General features: G+C 42.6%; 1 protein-coding gene across 3 annotated transcripts in view; it reads left to right on the forward strand.

Moving 5' to 3' along the window:
• Window positions 1-20,684, forward strand: part of NUP214 (nucleoporin 214) — a 164,709-nt gene that overhangs the window by 121,931 nt on the left and 22,094 nt on the right. For 2 of the 3 annotated variants that reach the window (XM_033960858.1, XM_033960860.1), the window contains 3 exons: window positions 7,557-9,245; window positions 11,621-11,691; window positions 15,735-15,888. In XM_033960858.1, the coding sequence (XP_033816749.1) occupies window positions 7,557-9,245; window positions 11,621-11,691; window positions 15,735-15,888 (1,914 nt within the window). The remainder of the gene's footprint in view (window positions 1-7,556; window positions 9,246-11,620; window positions 11,692-15,734; window positions 15,889-20,684) is intronic. The other variant, XM_033960859.1, reaches the window with a different exon arrangement.

Below are 20,684 nucleotides of genomic sequence, written 5' to 3' on the forward strand. Positions count from 1 at the left end.
TGTAAAGCTAGCTATCCTCTTCATAACCTCTAATTTCTTATTATGTCCTTCCCTCATCTATTGAATTTACTTGTAAACCGTGCCGAGCTCTATCTTTATGGAGATGATGCGGTATACAAACTTAAGGTTTAGTGTAGTTTAGTATAGTTTACAAATAAAGCAGCAACATGGGACTAACTACAGTAAACCGCTTAGAACCTAACGGATGTAGCGGTATATAAGAAATAAATTACAAATTACAATTAGAAAGAAAGGGTAAGTATGAAAACTAATGAAGTCCAAGTTTGGTTTGTGAACTTTTGCCATCCGTTTTGACCCGCGACTATGCATGACTATTTTGAGCCCACATATCTGCCTGATCACAACTAGACTATCACACTGGTTGTTTGCGTGCTTTACTTACCTGAAACTAATTGCTCTTTTGAATTATATGGATTATTATATATAGATTATTATATATGGATTATTCTCTATGTGCTTTTATGGTTTTTAGTTTTTGTGTTTATTTTTTATATATTTTAATTTTTAACAACATTTTTGTATTTCAATACATTTTCCTGTAACATCCAGAGACCATTGTTCCATTCCTTTTCTTTTTGATTTGCAACTTTCTGTATCTATATGCCAGTTCCTGGATTCCCAGTAGTCTGACGCATAGATGTGAGCACTTGTATGTGAGAAGCACAGTGCCTCAAATAATTGGGCTGTGAGTGGATCATTTCTTGTACTGTGAGCTTCTTCCTTTCCTTAAAGTAGTAACACTAGATAGCTCAGTCTCTGAGGAAGAGGAAGGGTTTGCTGGGCTGAGTAGACTAAATGGAATTAATGCTCCTTATCTGTAGTCATTTTCTCTGTGTTACACAGTGAAGATAAATGTAAGTGATTTCTAGTTTTCTTTGCATCCCATGGTCTTTCTTGTCTTTAACCTTCTTTACCTTTACCTGGCAATAAAGAGAGCAATGTTGGGTTATTTCCACATGCACTGCTTTAGCAATTCTTGTTTCTGCTGTCTGCCTTGGTAAGAGTAAGGAGTGAGGGTAATGCATTTGATATACCAAAGTAGTTTACATGTTAAATACAGGTATCTTCTCTGTTCCTAGTGGGCTCACAATCTTAAGTTTTTGTATCTGGGACAATGGAGGGTTAAATAATTTGCCCAGGATCACAAGGAGCTGCAATGGGAATTGAATCCAGTTCCACTGGTTCTCAGTCCATTGTACTAACCATTAGGCTGCTACTCTGCTCCACTTTGCAGCTGTCTATGCTGTAGTTCTGCTTTATGTTAATCAGTGTAATGGGCCTAAGATAGCTTGAGCAAGGGTTGGGGGCAAAGTCTCCACAGTCACAAAACTTTTTATTAAGGTAAGATAGAGATTATTCATTTCCCAGGCATGGTAAATTGGAAATAAAGTCTCTTGATAGTCTGCTACAATCTTCCTATGGTCTATCAGGCCCCACAGTCAGTGTATGTTTGACTTCAGTATTAAACATACACAAGCCTGGCTCTGATCAGGCCCAAAAGACTCAGGGCTACACCTTCCCTACCTGTTCCTACTTGATTCAATTAAGCATAGATCCATCAACACTGTTCATTGCTTCAGTTTGACTTACCACCTTTTCTAATGAGCATCAGAGAACGAATGGACTGCAACTGACCACCACCTCCAGGTGACATCATCTGATAGCTCAAGGCTTATAAGGGACCAGACCTGATGCTGGAAGAAAACTGAAGGGTCGTGCAACATCTTCCTTGACTGTTTGTTCCAGCTAAGCATAGATCCATCAGTGCTTTTTATTGCTTCAGTTTGACTTACCATCTTTTCTTCTGAGCGACAGAGCACAAATGGACTACAGCTGTCCCTGCCTCCAGATTATGTCATCTGATAGTTCAAAACCTTTAAGGGACTGGGCCCAATGACAGGTGTCATGCACTGCCTCATTGTGCCAATGAAGGAACATGGCAAAGGAGCACTCCTTCATGCAGACTTTGGGTGGACTCTGGATAGGCCTGTTCTGAATTTTTAGTGGATATGATTTATTTTGTTGATTTTAGGTTAATTTTATTTATTTTGGTTTCTAGTTTTTTCACCCTGCTAGGCATGATGGGTTATATGATTCCAGGTGTTACAGGGAGAGGATGGTATGGTGATTTGGCCTTTAAGTACACTGTTGTGCAACAGTTGAAAACTCTTTTAATAGTACCAATGGTGAAAACTGATATGAAAATGCAAAATGAACATTTGGACATATTGTTGATAAATGCTAGAGCAGTGAGAAATTAAATTCCAGTACTGTTTGATCTAATTCATGATCAAGCCCCTACTACAATATGCATAATGGGTTCTTGGTTGTTATCTGATGATAAGGTATTAATGAATCAACTTTGTCCCCCACAATATTATACCTTTAAACCTAGAGAAAATAAAAGAGGTGGAGTTATTTTAATTGCTAAAATATTCAGGTTTAAAAAACATGAGTTTGTTTTCCAGCTGGTTTTGAGATTTTAGTTTTGTCATTGACAGTTATTAATTATGTTAATGTGCACCTGGCGTGCTTTCTGGTGATTATTCGATATTAATTGAATTCTTAGTTGAATTGAATTTTTTTGCAACTTATACCATCATACTGGGTGATTTAAATTTATGGATTAATATGAGGGTTTCTGATGTTATAATCAATACTTTTCTTTACATATAATTGAAACTTTGGGATGGAAACAAATTGTTTCCTCTACTACTCATGTTAATAGCCATATTTTAGATTTGGTCTTTGTTGACAAGACATTCTCAACCTTTACTGCTGATATTTTGAGTATTCAAAATGTTCCCTAGTCTGTCCATTTTCTTATTAAGTTTTATTTTATGGTACAGTCTCAATTTAAAAATCAAATTAATGAGAAAAAATTGAGTTAGAGGTAATTATGATTTAGCTGATTTGAAATTAGTGCTATCCTCTAATCTGCAAGATATGGAGGTAGGTACTTGATGTTTGTCAATCAGTTGATCATTGGAACTCGGTTCTTTTTTTTTTTGTATCAAATTTTTATTGAAAAAAAATATCAAGGTAGTTAGTGTATACATAACAATCATACAGGTAACAACCCACAACAGCCAATCCACAATACAGAGCCCATTATAAACTCCCCTCATGGGTGAGCTCTATTCATACTGCACATATTAATAAAACATCACATAATGCACCCCACCGCACAACTCAACCTCCCCCTCTCTCCCCCCACTCCTCCCCTCCCTCCAAAAAACATCCAAGAACTCAGCAAATCCTCCAACCCAAGAAAATACCATCCAAAACACCCACTATCCCAAAATCCACCCAAAAGTTCCACTGACAGTCAACCCTTGATCTTCCAAAAGAGCAAGACCCAATCCCGCTGATGTACATCAAAATAGCCATGCTGTTTAGCTATTACACATTCCATATGGAGTAAATGACCAACTCGGTCCCTCCACTCTCCTTCTGATGGTACCATTCCTGTTTTCCAGTGAAGAGCAAGCAAACATTTAGCTTCAGACAACCCTAGGTATAGTAATTTTATGCACCACCAAACAGGTCTCAAATTCAATAAGCCCAATAAACAAGTCTGAGGTGTGAGTTATACCATCTCACCCAACAAGTGTGTCAAACACCCAATAGGGTCTCACTAAGGGGCAAGTCCACCAAATATGCAGAAAGGAACCCCCTTTCCCCCCCTACATCTCCAGCAAACATTGGGTACAGTAGGAAACATAGCATGTAAATGTTCACCCCTATAATACCATCGATACAATCTTGTAAGCATTTTCTTGAATCAATACACACACAGACGCCCTCTGTATTTCAGAACAAATAATTTCCCATTGACCCTCGGGGGGGGGAAGCCTAAATCCTCCCATTTATCCCGAAATGAGTATGTGGGTTTATTCCATCTTAAAAAAGGAATGCAGAACAGAAATGGGACGAGGAACCTGACCCAACAATAACCATAAATTCTCCACATGCTCCCAATTCCCCTGGGAATCTGCCAACCATCCCTGGGCCTGCATATAATGGCGAAGTTGCAAGTACTGGAAAAAATCACTACGGGGCAAAGAATATCACCCCTGCAAGCTAGCAAAAGGGATCATCCTATTCTGAAGTACATCTCAGAACACCCAAATTCTCAGCCGCTCCCATTGAGCAAACACTCCCAAGGTTTGGCCCACCAAAAAGGTGGGTTCTCCTCTTATAGCTGCCAAAGTAGATGTCTCACCTTCCCTTCCGCACTGCCTCTGCAATTTACCCCACAATACTATAAGATGTTTAAGAAACAGATTTTCCACCTCCCACAATCTAGCTCCTGTAGTCAGAGACGCTCACAACCAGTCCTGCAAAAGCTGCGGCCCAATCTATACTCCCTGATTAATCCCCTCTAGAGACAAATCCAAAATAAATCTCAGCTGAGCTGCCTGATAATACCAGAGGAGATTCGGAACAGCCCTCCCACCTTGTTCTCGAGGGGCCCACATAACCCGTTTGGCCAACTGAGAAGCCTTATGTCCCCAAATGAACCTAAAAAAAGTCCTCTGCAATCCCACTAACATCTCCCAGGGAACCGGAATAGGAAGCGTTTGAAATAAGAATAACTACCGGGACAAGATGTTCATTTTCAACACCGCTATGCATAACCAGGTCAAGATGTTCATTTTCAACACCGTTATGCGGCCCCACCAAGACAACTATAACCCACTCCACTGCTGAAGATCCCTTTGCACTAAGGCTAGAAGGGGCCCATAATTAATACAATAAAGATGTGCCAAATCATGCGGAATATTAATCCCTAAATACCGAAGGGTCTCCCCTGCTATACGAAAGGGAAATTGCTGTCAAATCCTCCTCTTCACCCCTGCCTCCAAATTGACACCCATCAATTCCATCTTATCCTTGTTGACCTTAAACCCTGCTAAACCCCCATAAAATTGAAAAATATCTAAAAGAATGGGTAATGTAGATTCTGGATCCCTAATATACAGCAAATGTCATCAGCAAACAATGCAATGCGATGCTCATGGACCCCCACCCATATACCTTTTAAATCTGGATGTGCTTGAATCGCAGCCGCCAAAGGCTCTATAGACATCACAAAAAGCAAAGGGGACAACGGACAGCCCTGCCTTATACCTCTCCCAGTTGAAAAAAAAAATCAGTGTAAGACCCATTATTCTTAATACTGGCTCTAGGCTTGGCATAGAAAGCTCAAACCCACTTACAAAAGGATGACCCCAAACCCATTTGGAACTCAGTTCTTGCTTTTTCATTAGATAAAATTACACCTTTGAAAACTGTCACTATTGGGAGATCTCACAGAGTACCTTGGTACTCAGATAAATTTAAAAAGGCAAAGTGTACATTAAGGCATTATTTTAGATGAAGAAAGTTTCCATCTAAAATAACGCTTGAGAATTATAATCCTGAATTACAATTGTATAAATTCATCTGTTACAGTTGCCAAAAAGAAGTATATTCTGTTACTGAAGAAGCTCCATCTGCATCAAAAGAACTTTTTGTTATTGTGTCTAAGCTTACTTCTTTAAAAAAAAAAAAAAAAAAGGACCATCAAATGATGCATCTTTATCCTTTCAAATGTTTGTTCAGGGTTTCTTTGATAAAGTTGCAATAATTGTGCAGCAGTTTGGTTCACAACGATTACCTAAAGAGGATTTATTTATATTAGATGCTTGCTTTGGAAGCTTTATTCACTAGTGTTGAAATTATTCAAAAGGAGTAGTAATCTAATTGTCCTTTAGATCAAAAAAAGAACTTAAGACCATTTTATTCTTGCAGTTTTATGAAACATAAGGCACTGTTTAAAGCTGGTTATGTTAAAAAGATTTTAGCAGGAAGATATTAATAGATTTATGTTAATTTGTAATGTATGCTGCTGGAGATTTAGCGGTATATAAGGCACCACATTAAATTAAATGATCTATTGCTGTAAACCACTTAAGATTGTCAGATTTGCAGTCTATAAATATTGTAAATAAATAAATAAAGGAAAATGGTAAAACCAAAGGACATAATTTGAGGTTGAGGGGTGGTAGATTCAGGGGCAATGTTAGGCAATTCTACTTTACGGAGAGGGTAGTGGATGCCTGGAATGCGCTCCCGAGAGAGGTGGTGGAGAGTAAAACTGTGACTGAGTTCAAAGAAGCGTGGGATGAACACAGAAGATTTAGAATCAGAAAATAATATTAAATATTGAACTAGGCCAGTTACTGGGCAGACTTGCACGGTCTGTGTCTGTGTATGGCCGTTTGGTGGAGGATGGGCAGGGGAGGGCTTCAATGGCTGGGAGGGTGTAGATGGGCTAGAGTAAGTCTTAACAGAGATTTTGGCAGTTGGAACCCAAGCACAGTACCGGGTAAAGCTTTGGATTCTTGCCCAGAAATAGCTAAGAAGAAAAAAAAAAAAAAATTTAAATTGAATCAGGTTGGGTAGACTGGATGGACCATTCGGGTCTTTATCTGCCATCATCTACTATGTTACTATGTTACTACCTCAGCCAGTCTTTTGTTACCTTACACTAGGGATTCTCAACTGGGTTTTCATGACATACCTAGCCAGTAAGATTTTCAGCATATCCACAATGAATATTCATGAGATACATTTGCATGCACTATCTCAATTGTATGCAAATCTCATGCATATTTATTATAGGTATCTTGAAAATCTGACTGATTATTTGTGTTCCAAGGACCAACCTTACACAAAGGTTGTAAAAGTGTAAGTTGGAGGAGTGCTTCTGGCTTTTCTGGACCTTTCTGGCTTATCTGTGCTCTAGAGTTTTATCTAGCCTGACAGAATTATGCCCTCCCTGCTGAGCCCTTGAGAGCTAGGATTCTTAATGTGAACCTGTGAGGAAGTGTCTTAAGGGAAACCGACAACTTTCTGTACACTCCATCATAGGGCCCACTGTATTGTTCATTTACTTCTCCAGAATTACAAAACAGAGCAGATGGGGTGCTGCAGTGAATGTGTCTCATTTCCAGGATTTATACAGTCTCTGGTTCTTCCATTTGCTGTGTTAGGGATTTCTACCTTTGTACTTTGAAGGAGCTGTAACATAATATAACATAAAACTCACTTTTATACTGCAAAAAGCGGTTCACAGAAAGAGAAGAATGTATACAAAAAAAGAATACAATAAGAAAATATATCTAATTTCCAAATGATTTAATGAAAGAACACCAAAATTGTTAAGTACTCTGGAGTGGAAACTTCCTGCAAACTATATGGTCCTTAGTGGAGGGATGGAGCATTCTTTAGTGAGCTATAACTCTTTCCATGGACTTCTGTAAAGAATTGGGCTTCAGTAGAAAGAGCATTTTCCCATTCTGTACCTATGGAAAAGATCTTGTTTGAATAGAACCCAGAAGAGATGCATTACCCCCAGCCTCTGGTAACTGATCTTCTCTCAGGTAGAAATACTAAGAATTAGTTAGGGAGTGGGAGTATAAACTTCTAAGAATGTGGGTTAGTGATCTTGAGTAGTATTTAATCTTTAATGCCCTTTGTTTTGACAGCCTCTTCAACCCCTGCTAAAGAGTCCAACCAGCCTGGTTCTTTTTCATTTGGTGGAACCTCCAAGACCTTGTTTGGATCAGTCTCTGAAGGATCCTTCATCTTTGGGTCAGTTAAACCAGTAGTCACCGTTGGAACCACTGCAGTGAGTGGATCATATGGAGATACCCCATCAAATGGCAAACCTATTACTTCCACAGCACCACCTTCTGTTGCTGTTAGCAAACCAGAAAGCCAAGTGGCAAAACCAGGAGAAAGTTTCTTCTCTAATTCCCTGACTGGGGAAACACTTGGCAGTTTTTCAGGTCTAAGAGTAGGTCAAGCAGAGGAGAATATTAAAGACAATACTCCCAAAGCTCCAACCTCCACCATTTCTGACAGCCAACTGGCAAAAACCTCAGTCACAGCACCTGGGTTCAGCTTTGGAGTAACTGTACAGTCAGGAAAGCCCACAGAAGATATTGCAGTTTCAGCCATTCAGTCAGTGGGCACCAGTATTCCCAATACCTCTGGTTCCTCAAGTGGCAGTCCACAGTTCACAATCACAGGACCTTCCTCCAATTTGTTTAACCAGGGAGACCCCACTCTAGGTAGTTCAAAGCCCCCATCTTTTGGGATACCACAGCCAAGCAATGGCACTATTTATGCTTCTGCCACAGATACTGTAGTTGCGCCATCAGCACCACTTTCCTTTGGAAGTCTCCTGGGTTCAGCCCCTGCCACTGTCACATCTGCAGCAAATGATCTGAAATGCACTGCAGAGTCTGACAAACGGACTGAGAATGGAAGTGCTGCATCTGCACCAGTGCCTGTATCTATACCTTTGACTTCTCAGCCAGCAGACTCTCCAGAAGCACCAATAGCCTCCCCTCAAGCCACCACTGCAGATCCAAAGACTGATGTATCTGGTTCTGCCGTTGCTCAGTTGCCTGAGTCCAAGTTGGAGGCAGTCCCTTCAGCGCCTGTTCTGGTTACATCTGAGCAGGGCACCACCTCAGTGACTACCCCTCCATCTGTGATTGCACCTCTTCCCACAGTCACAACCTGTACCCCTGCAACATCAATGCACAGCTCAGCATCTGGAACAGCTCCTTTCCAGACTTCTACTGCAGCTACTCCTTCCCTTTACTCCCAGCCTCCCAGCTCAGCCTTTGGCCAGCCTGCCAGTGGCGCATCCACCACGCCTTCCTCAGCACCTATTTTTGGACAAGTAACTGCCAGTACCGCTTCATCTCCCTTTGGTCAGCAGCAGATTGGGGTCACAAGCACAACTAGCTCTGGGTTTGGGGCTCCAGCCTTTGGCACGGCAGGAGCTGGATTTAGTCAGCCTGTCTTTGGCCAAGCACCAGCATTCGGCCAGCCAGCGAGCAGCTCCTCTGCTAGCTTCAGCTTTGCACAGCCTGGATTTGGGGCTATACCTGCATTTGGTCAGCCTGCCTCTTCCACCCCAGTATCCAGCAGCTCAAATCTCTTTGGTGGTACAACCTCCTCCAGCAGCACCAGCTCCTTTTCCTTTGGACAGTCTCCTGCCAGTGGCAGTGGCGGCGCAGGAGGAGGGTTATTTGGGCAGAACAGCACACCAGCATTTGGGCAGAGCTCCAGCTTCACACCAGGTGGCTCCTTGTTTGGAAATACAGCTGCTTCAACAACCACCACATCCTCTTCTGGATTCACTTTTGGTCTGCCTTCAGGTAAGAACATAAGAGGAGTTCAAGAAGTAATGTGACAGGAAATCCTTAATTCACTCGTATGAAAAGTCAGCAGTGACTGCTATGAAAAGCATAGATATGTTTTTGAACCCATAAAAACAATTAGGGGTCCTTTTACTAAGGCGCGCTAGCCGTTTCCATTATATTCTTAATACATGCAAAAGACTGCAGTTCTTTTCATCTTTTCTCTTTAAAAATTATGCGAAAATGACCCCTTATTATGTTTTACCACATTGTCCTTAAAAGCCAGAGTTCTCTAGAAACTTTACTATCTGATATTTAAGATCCTTTATGGTCTAAGTGCCAAAGTATATGTTTCAACTAATCTGTAGGCCAGCAGTCAGCCGGTATTATCTAACACACAATTCTGTGGTTTTATCCTTTCTGAATCTTAGAGGAATTTCATCTGTGAAAGTGTTTTTCCTCTTTTATTTTTATCAAACTGTTAGTGTTTGGTCTTTTCTACCTAGTTTACCCCCACCCTTTTTTTTTTTTTTTTTACTAAACCACAGAATGCTCTGCGCTGCTCCTGACGCTCATAGAGTTCCTATGAGTGTCAGGAGCAGTGCAGAGCATTCAGCGCACTGGCCTGCACCAAAAAACGCTTCTGCAGTTTTGTAAAAGGGGAGGGGTATTTATTATTATTTATTTATTAAGAGTTAGTGAGTTATGATTCTTATCCAGCTATCAAAACAGCCCTAGTTTGAAAATATCTTCTACTGAGACAGCTTTAGGTTTGCTATTAGATTTAGTATGTCTTTTATTTTGTATTAATCTGTAAGGTCCTAGATATATAATATAGTTGTCTTGTTTGTAATCCCTTTAGAACCATTGACAGGAATTGGCTGAATATAAAAGTTATAACTGTAAAGCTGGGTCTCATAGAGAACACAAAGGGCCAATGAAAGTGCCAGGGTATCACCTGCACATCCTGATTACTGTGCGAGTTTAATAAGTTCCCAATAGGTGACATCTTCTAAATGAAGTGTCATGGTATCTTGCCTTACTCGTGCGTTCTTACCTTCAACTTATTCTCAGAGCTGTTGTCCTTTTAGTGATATGCCCTAGTCTTTTCAGTTAAAGCACCTCTGTCTTAACTCTTATCAGTTCCTAGCATGCTTTTCCTTACTCTGTCTTCAGTCTTGTGACAGAAGACTGATACAGAGCACAGCTACAATGAATTAAAAAATAGGGTTCCTGAGCAGCATTGTACAGAGTCACTCCTGTTGGCAGATCTGTCCCAGAATTGTGACATGTAATTTTGGCAACATGAGGGCCAGTTAACATAGGATGCTGAATTCTACCTAGGAAGCAAACTGTAGAGGGGACACATACCCAAAAGCTTACCATCATCTTTGCAGAAGTCTCTCTCTGCTTTTTTTGGCTTGAGACGTGTAGTCTGAGCAATTTTAATCTATAATGTGATTAATATGTTATTTTTAAGGGTCATGTACATCAGTGATTCCCAAACTGGGTTCCTCAGACTCCCTTCAGGGATTCCCTGGCAGTGCAAATTCTAGCTAGTTGAGGCAGAAGCAATCCTCAGTCACTCTTGCCCATGCTGGTTCCAATTCAAAATGGCTGCCGGGACATCCAGTGGTAGTCTCACAAGACCGTTACTGGAGGTCCCAACATTTTTGTCAGCAGAGCCGGCATGGGTAGGAGTAGTTGAGTATTATTTTTTCCCCCTGTAGACCACCAACTATATAGTAGACCGGGGAAGGAATCCTTTGTGTAGTTCTGAGAGAGGAGTGATCTTTGTGTTGGTTAAGGAGGAAGGTGTGAGTTTCTTTGTGTAGAAAAATGTTTGGGAATCAGTGATGTACATAATATCTGACATGGTCATGTAGGATGCTCTCTGATGTTCAGAGATTTAAAAAGGTGTTAAAAATGATTTTATTTATAGAGGCCTTTTCTTGAAAGCTGCTTACTTTAATAATTCTGTTTGACAGTTTTTAATATTGGTTGTATTGTTTTAAAAAATTGTATGTATTTTGTGAACTGCTTAGGTTTAAGCGGGGTATAAGTTTTTAAATAAAATAAATATGAAAATCATGTTGTATACCATAATTTATTGTATGGAGTGTTATAGATGAGTCTTTCCAAAAGAGTTTATTTTGTGCATAGGGTAACAGGAATGAACCTCCTTCATAAGACAGGGTATGTTGGGTATAATCAAAGTCTCTCAAACATCCTTCCATCTGCTTACTGCTCTCCTTTTTAAGGGTCCTTGGGTAGATAAGAGAGCAGACTGGTAGGATTTCTCTGCAGGCTGGTTGGGACAGTGTAGTGTGTGATAGAAAAGGGACTCATTTAACTCTCTCTGATCAGCACTAATGTTTCCTTCTTCCTCTCAGGTTTCGGTTCCAGTTCCTCTGGTTCTCTCTTTGGTCAGTCATCTAATCCTGGGACAGGGGGGTTTGGGCAAGTAAGTCATGCTCTTTATTTCTCCCAAATTAACCACCTAGTCCTAAAAGTGTGCAGGAAGTGCGGCCAATCAGAGCATGAAATGGGCAGAATAGTCTTTTGCCTCCTCTCTTGGAACAGATTCTTCTGCATGTGGGTAAGATGTACTCTGGTTTTCCACAACCTCTCTCCTTTTACACGAATCATTCTTTCAGGACTGGCTGCAGGCTGTGTGGCATGGTAGCAGTGTGCAGAAAAGGAAGAGGTTATACTGGAAGTACATCCTGTTTCAGGAGTTCTGTACATCATAAATTTGCTGTGTCCAGAATGCAGATAAAAAGGAGTCAGTAGATGAGTTTGCTACACTTTTGATAAAAGTCTGGTTACAAATGTGAAAACTGTTTGTACTGATCCCATGGCAGCTTGAATGTGAGATAGTCTATGCCTCCTGGTTTCCCAAATACCCTCCAAGAGGACCCACCTGTGGGGGAGAGAGCTTGCCTATTTTGGTTTTATGCATGTGTGACTGACTGACTGTTACTTGTTTGCTTGTCTGCAGCAGTGCCTGAAGTTAAGAGATAATGGTAACTCTACATCTCATTCCTCCTTCCTTCCTCCACATTATATAGCCTCAGTTATGTGTTTTCATCCTTTTTGTTAAATGCTGCATAACTGTAAAGTTGTTTAAGCAGAGGCTTTATTTTGCCATCATCTCCCCTCTAAGTTCTTCAAAGAGCCCCTTCCATGCTCCAGACAGACTAGCTCAGGGGTGCCCACACTTTTTGGGCTTGCGAGCTACTTTTTAAATGACCAAGTCAAAATGATCTACCAACAATAAAATTTAAAAAAAACACAAAGCACACTGTATGCATAGAAAATGTTAATCATCATTCCTATTCCAGGGTTTTTCAAAGAGGTCAAAGCAGATGACTCTAAGCACTATCACCTCAGTAACAACCATACAAAAATAGACAAATATACCCCCTCCCTTTTTACTAAACCACGATAGCAGTTTTTAAGCGCAGGGAGCTGCGCTGAATGCCCAGCGCTGCTCTCGACACTCATAGGCTCCCTGCGCTAAAAACCTCTATTGCGGTTTAGTAAAAGGGGACCTTAGTGTAAAATATAGACAGCAGATATAAATTCAGACACATTTTGATCACTAAATTTAAAATAAAATCATTTTTCCTACCTTGTCTGGTGATTTCATGAGTCTCTGGTTGCACTTTCTTCTTCTGACTGTGCATACAATCTTTCTTCCCTTCTTTTAGCCTGTATGCTTCCTCTCCTCCAGACCTCATTCCTTCCCCCAACTTTTCCTTCCTCTTCCCTGCCCTTTCTTTCTCTCTGCCTCCCTTTCATTTTTTTCTGTTTCTCTTCTTTCCTTCTGTATCCCTGCCTGCCCTTTTTCTTTATTTCTCCCTGCCCTCCCCCAAGCCACTGCCACTGCCATTACCATCGGGGACCAGGACCCAAACACCACCAATAACAGGCCCCAAGCTCTCCCTGCTTCGGCCAACCAGCCTTCCTCTCCCCGACGTCAATTCTGCCGTCGGGAAGAGGAAGGCTGATCAGCCCAAGATCGTGATCAACCTATTGGGGGAAATGCTGCCGGGTCCTGCCTTCGCGGAAACATAAAGTAGGCAGGACCCGACAGGAACAAGAACAAATGCTTCACTAACCTGTCTCCCGCATTAGCCCGTAGCGAACGCTTGCTTCAGGGCTCTCAACATGTGCGTGCAGGCTTCCCTTCTCCCCCCCCCTCCCCGGACATAACTTCCGGTTTCGGAGGGAAGAGAAGAGAAGCCTGCACGCACACGTTAGAGCCCGGAGCATAAGTTCGCTAGGGGCTGAAATCTCCAAGCCGTTTTTTTGGGGTTTTTTTTTAATGTTCAGCAGCGGCAGATAACAGCTGGGCGGACCGCCCAGCTAAAAGGCCCTAGGGAGAACACTGGCAGAGGAAGGCTGATCGGCCCGTAGATCAGGACGGCAACACGAGTGCGATCGACTCGAGTTGCCTTCCTGAGCTACTGGTCGATCGCGATCGACGCGTTGGGCACCCCTGGACTAGCTATCCAGAATGGGTTGACTCCTCTGCACTTTGTATTTCATCCTGGTTACTGTAGATTTGAATATACACAACTTTTCCTAAATTCACATCAGACTGAAGCTTTAAATGATGTGTCTCTCAATCATTAACTAATGTCTGTGTGAATCTGGTACTGCTGCTGCTCATGTGGCACCTGTTCGGTGACTCAATATGTGAAACTAGTACTAATACTGCTAGTGGCAGAGTGCTCTTTGTGTGTGTGTGTAACTTGTACTGTTATCACTAGTGACAAGGTGCTGTGTGTTTGAGTAAAGCTTGCACTATTTTTATTTTATTTTTTTCAATTTTCTATACCGTTCTCCCAGGAGAGCTCAGAACAGTTTATATGAGTTTATTCAGGTACTCAAGCATTTTTTCTTGGCTCACAATCTATCTAATGTACCTGGGGCAATGGGGGAATTAAGTGACTTGCCCAGGGTGCTGAGGCTGTAGCTTTAGCACCACACTGTCCACTACTTCTGTTGGTGGAGTGCTGTATGTGCGAAACTTGCACCACTACTGCTAATAACAGGGTGCTTGCACTGCTGCTAGTGGTGGAATGGGGGGTGGGTGAAGCTTGCATTACTACTACTACTAGTGGTGAAGTGGAGTATGTGTGTGTATGTGAAGTTTGCACTACTACTAGTGGTGGGGTATGTGTGTGTGAAACTTGTATTACTATTACCAGGGGTGTTGAGTGTATGAAGTTTGCACTACTATTACTACTGGTGGAGAGGTGGAGTGTGTATGTGCAAAGCTTCCACTACTACAGGTGAGGTGGTGTGTGTGTGTGTGTGTGCGAAGCTTGCACTACTACTACTGGTGAAGGGGTGGTGTGTATGAAGTTTGCACTACTACTACTACTGGTGGAGAGGTGGTGTGTGTATGTGCAAAGCTTCCACTACTACAGGTGAGGGTGTGTGTGTGCGAAGCTTGCACTACTACTACTGGTGAAGGGGTGGTGTGTGTGAAGCTTGCACTACTACTACTACTACTGGTGGAGGAGTGGTATGTGTGAAGCTTGCACTACTAGTGTTGGAGTTGGGGGTGTATGTGAAGCGTGCACTACTAGTGGTGAAGTATGTATGAAGCTCTACTGGTGGGTGGGATGTGTGTGTGAAGCTTGCACTTCTGCTACTGGTGGTGGGGTGGGGCCTTTGTGTGAAGCTTGCACAATTATTGGTGTTCGGTGTGTGTGTGAAGCTTACACTACTACTACTGGGGGTGAGGTGGTTATGTATGTGTGAAGCTTACACTATTACTACTACTGGGGGGTATAGTATGCAAAGTTTACAGTACTACTACTGGTGGTGGTTGTTAAGCTTCCACTACTACCACTACTGATGGCGGTGTGTGTGTGTATATAAAGCTTCCACTACCACTACTGGTGGAGGGGTAGGATGTGTATGAAGCTTGCACTGCTATTACTACTGGGAGTGATGGGATGGGGTGTGTGTGTGAAGCTTGCACTATACTACTTACTGATTGTGTCTGTGTGTGTGTGAAGCTTGTACTACTACTGATGATGGAGTGTTGTGAAGTTTGCATTACTACTTCTGATGCTGGGGTGTATGAATGAAGCTTGCACTATTACGACTGGTGGTGGGGTGATGCATGGGTTTGTGTGAAACTTCTACTACTACTACTACTACTACTACTGGGGGGGGGGGGTGTATGCGAAGCTTGCACTGCTCCTGCCAATCTTTTTCTGAGCGTGTGTGTTTGTGTGTATGATAGAGAGAGAGATGCTTGCACTACTACTAGTGGTGTGTGAATTTGTGTGAAACTTGTACTGCTGCTGCTAATATGGTCTGTGCTGGGCCTGTGTATGTATGTGTGTGCATATGTATGTGGGAGAATGTTGTGGATGTTATGTAGAGAAATGTGTTTTCAGCATATGGGAGTGTTATCTGATGTCTTTGCAATGAAACCAACATTTGAGGTTCCCTAAGTTTCCTCTCCCTTATGCTTTGCAGCAGCCGTCCTCAGCTGGGGGTTTGTTTGGAGCTAGCAGTGTTGGAAGAGGCTGTGGATTCTTCAGTGGACTTGGTGGTAAACCAAGCCAAGAGGCCGCCAACAAAAATCCTTTTGGCTCAACTGGTGCTGGATTTGGATCCTCAACTGCTTCAAGTAAGTGAAGGCAAATGGTCAGCGAGTCCTTTTCTGAGCTTGGCCTTTTTAATGCTCCTCAGGTGGTTTCTTTTGCAAACTGGTACTTTGTCTCACAATCCTTCCTCATGCTGGATTCCAGATATCAGTTCTGGAATTTTCCTTGCATGACCTTTTTCATCTATTCTAGACCTTTAAAGGTAATTTGAGGACTAGTAAGGAGAGAGGAGCAATCCAGAGGGTTTATGAAGGCTAAAATCAAGTGTAAATCTTGTAATGAAGCCTGTGACTCTGAGCATAGTCAGAAGGTTACAGGACTTCCCCTCTCAGATCATGTAATATTTAAGGACTCGGGTGGTGCACAGTTATTGTATTCATACTAATCCTTGAGTAAATAGGATTCTTCACAGGTTTTGCCACCTTGCATTGCACAAAGATTTGAATTATACTATTCATATACACTTTTGTCTGTAGACAATTCTTCTGTTGGTCCAGTTCATAATGTCACAGTCTGCAGGCAGTGTACAGCTCACTTCAGAAAACCATTAGCTTTTGTTCAGTCCTCTTCCTGATTCTGTTTCCTTAGTATTTGGGAGAGGGAGAATCGTTTCCTCTTTTGGTTCTCTCGTTCTTACTGAAGAGGGCAGTGTATTATGAAGTGCACTGTATGCTGTACAGCTGCAGGCTGCAAGTGAGACAGCTTGTTTAGTGCATCTTTATCTAAGAGCAGATTAAAGGGGCAGTGAGAGGAATTCACCAGTGCAAATTGAGATTATTTTTGAAACTCACCATCGGGAAGGTTAGCAGCCAGTACCTATGTGAGTAAGTAAAAGGGGTGCTGAGTGTGGTGGCAGAGACTACTCGCAAGAGATTCCAGGACACCCCCCTTACTAAGGCCCTGATGCACAAAAGGTTTCCTTTCAAGTAAGACAGATTTTAACCAGTCTTACCTGCAAGGAAACTCTCCTGCCGATGCATAAAAGGGTTCTCTGTGGCTGTTACCGATTGTCGGTAGCAGCCACCGAGAATCCTATGCTAATGCATTACAAAGAGCTCATTAGTATTCCAATGAGCACTTAGTGTAATGCACAGCAGGGAAACACATTGTTTCCCATGCAGACTTTACCAAGAGGGTCTGAGCTGTCATAATCTTACTTTCCTGTCAGTGCCTGAATGCTGATTGGCTCAGGCACTGATGGAAAGCCATGACTGCTCACCCTGTCGGTAAAGGCCCCTACAACCATTTAGAAAAAAAAAAAAGCCTCTCTCCCACTGATTCCATGCTCCCATCTCTCATGTTGCCCCCCCCCCCAAGTCCTCATACTTTTTTTTTTTTCAAGATCAGGAGGGATGCCCACTCCCTCCTACCTAAGCCACCGCCGCCTGGAATCCCCCAACATTCCCTCCCTGTACCTTCTAATGAAAACTTGCAGGAAGGATAACCACTCTCTCCTGCTGGCAGGCCTGCCTCTTCAAAATGGCGGGCCTTCCCCTTTCCAGTGCATCCTGGGATGCACTGGGAGGAGCCTAAGGCCCTGATTGGCTCAGGTACCTAAGGCACAACAGCTGCACCTATTTAAAAAGAGCTGCTCTCCCCCTGCCCCAAACAGCTGAGCGGCAAGGGAAGCCCTGAAGCCACTCAGATGTTTGGAGCAGGGAGAGCAGCTAGCCTGACTGGAGGAAGGAGCTGTATCTAGTAATTGCTTTTCTGAGCAAGCACCAGGCACAGTTCCTTCCCCCTTTTACCGGTGATTATCCGCAAGAATAGTATGCAAATAATTTGCATGCTATTGTGCTGAGCATTGCTAGTAAAAGAAAAATCACTCCCACCATGGTATTTTTCTAGCCCTAAAATAGCACAGTAGAGCGAGAAGATTTCCCACTGGGTTTATTTGGAGGGGTTTTTAGGATGTGGTGGTAATTGTTTTGTCTTTAATCCCCTGACTGGAACTTGAAAACAAACAATTTTGGAAGCAAGCACAATCCCAAGGCTTAATTAGAGCCTTGACTTGGTTCAGATATCTCTGTTTAAAAGAGAAATAGGCAGTAGTCCTTGAATCATCTGCTTATGAAGAAAAGAGCAGAGGAAGAAGCTGAGACTGCAGGTTTCTGATGTCAAGTCTATGAATCTTATGTTGTTTCAGAAGTCCTAGCTCGGCAGCAGACGAGAGGGGACATTTCCCATTTTGTGTAAGAAATGGTGAGCTGCCTTGCACAGGAAACCCTGAGCATAATGTCACTACAGAATCTCTTAAGATAGAAAAGCCTTATTTTTCTAAATTATATGCTTTGAATTATGCTACAATTGTTCAGCAGATTCGGGGGGGGGGGATCTTCAGCGGTGGCATGGGTTGTGGTTGTCTTGGTGGGAGAGAATAGCTGTTATCAAAATGAATGTTTTGCCCTGTCTATTGTTTTTATTTCAAACTTTACCGATTCCAATCCCTTCTGCTGTGTTGAAACAATTGCATGCTTTATTCTTTAAGTTTATTTGGCAGGGGAAACCCCTTCGACTTTCTCGGCAGAGTTTGTGGTCGCCTCGATCTTGTGGGGGATGAGCTCGTCCCAATTTGTTTTGGTATTTTCGGGCAGCGCAGTTGCAACTTTTGTTGGATTGAGACATAGCTGAAGCAAAGATTGTGGTGCTCATGGAGCAGCATTTTGTGGGACCTCATACTTTGCGGTCTTGGCTCTGGTCCTCCTCTCCTGAACGTGTGGTATTTGGAAGTCAGAGCAATCCTTTCTTGAAGCATCTTTTGCGCTTATGGTGTGAGACGCGGCGGAGATGGGGAGACGGGTTGGTTCCCTCTATCTTGGAGGCGATACGTGATGAGCCTCAGTTTCCTGTCGGCAGAGAGAGTCATTCCTTTTTGCTTTGGGAGGGCTTTGGTCTACTCACCTTTAGGGATGTTTTGCATCCTGGGGTCCTTTGAAGCTTTTCAGACCAGTTGTGAACTGCCAGGGGAGATTTCCTGGCTTATTCGCAAATCCGACATTTTATTCATTCTCAGGGATGGGACGGAGGGTCTTTGAGCTCCTCCGCTCATTTAGAACAGTTATGGATTACACTTCGGGGTTTACCTAGGCCCATTTCGGCCCTTTACCAATATTTTAGGGGTTTGTTTCCATATTACCCCCCCTTACAAATCCGCTTGGGAACAACACTTGGCGTGTTCATTTACGGAGCGAGAGTGGTCCCAGATATGTATTGAGGCAGGTAAGGCCTCCTCCTGTGTTCTTATTCAGGAGAATGCCTATAAAGTGTTTACTAGGTGGTGGTATACACCTTCACGTTTGCATAAGATGTATCCGGAGACCTCCATTACTTGTTGGAGATGTGGAGTGGACTTGGGTACCTTTCTCTACATTTGGTGGGATTGTAGGGTCTTGCAACCTTTCTGGAAGAGGGTAGTGGGTTGTATGTCACAATTGTTGCAAATTCTTATCCCTTTTACATCTCGGGATTGCTTATTGGGTCTTCACAATGTGTGTTTGTATACCTGGCAAACTAAACTTTGACGGTGAGGCTTGGCAGCAGCCAAATGCTTGATAGCTAGCCATTGGAAGTGGACGGAGCCTCCTACCATCTTGGATTGTTCTCTGAATATTCAAACTATGAGTGCAATGGATCTTTCTATTGCGAAACGACATGGCTATTATTTCTCCTCTATCCGGACCTGGTCTCTGATTATGGACAAAGTGGACTCTTTGGCTTAAGTTTACCGAATTGGGGGGAGGGGGGGGATTTGCTTTGTAGGGATGACTTCCTGAAGAAACAGCAGGGAGTTGTCATATGTGCTGTGTTTTCTTTTTGTTTGGTGCTTTTGGGTGTGGGGTGTGGAGAGCATCTAAGAGTGGGTATCTTCTCTGGAACAACTTTACAATCCCAACCTGACAACAATTCTGCACTCTGTACTCAAAATACGCCAATTCCCACTGCAAACTAGACTGTTGCCCACCTAACGTAATGAAAGTTGCCCCGGTCACCTTCAAAGCCATGTTACACACTTGGCTCTCTTCCATTTTACAACCTGACATCAAATTACAGACCCATTGCGAACATCCCCTTCTTTGCAAAGTTAATGGAAGGTCTGGTCAACCAAGACTTAGTAACCTATCTGGACAAATTCAACATTCTAAACGACAACCAGTCAGGGTTCCGACCTGGTCACAGCACCAAAACTATTATTGCCTTTCTACTAGATTCCCTCCATTCCCTGTTCAGCCAGGGCACAAGTGCACTAGTCCTTCAGTTCGATTTAAGTAGTGCCTTCGACTTAGTTGATCATACCATCCTCTTAGACTGTTTGGAGTCAATCAGTCTCTCGGGCAATGTTTTAAAATGGTTCCAGGGTTTCCTAAGTAAAAGATCATACCAAGTTTACAGTGACAATACACATTCCTTCAGCTGGGTAAACGCATGTGGAGTCCCGCAGGGCTCTCCCCTGTCCCCCACTCTGTTCAACATCTACCTGGCTGCACTAGGGAACCTATTGCAAAGCCTGAAAATCAAATTCTACATTTACGCTGACGACATTATCATAGTCTTTCCCCTAACCAGCGTAACTCCTGAGACAAAAAGTCACCTGGCATCTATCCTTAAGCAAATCGAACTATGGATGTCCGACTTCAAATTGAAACTCAACTCAGATAAAACCAAATTCTTCCTGGCTAGTCCAAATGACAAAATCAAAGACTCAACAATCTTCTTGAACGGTCAAGTCTTTCCCATCACAGATTCCATAAAAATTCTAGGAGTGACGCTAGACCACAACCTCACCTTTGAAACTCACACCGACTTACTAGTCAGAAAATGC

This window comes from Geotrypetes seraphini, chromosome 10 (assembly GCF_902459505.1).
Source record: "Geotrypetes seraphini chromosome 10, aGeoSer1.1, whole genome shotgun sequence".
NCBI lineage: Eukaryota > Metazoa > Chordata > Amphibia > Gymnophiona > Dermophiidae > Geotrypetes > Geotrypetes seraphini.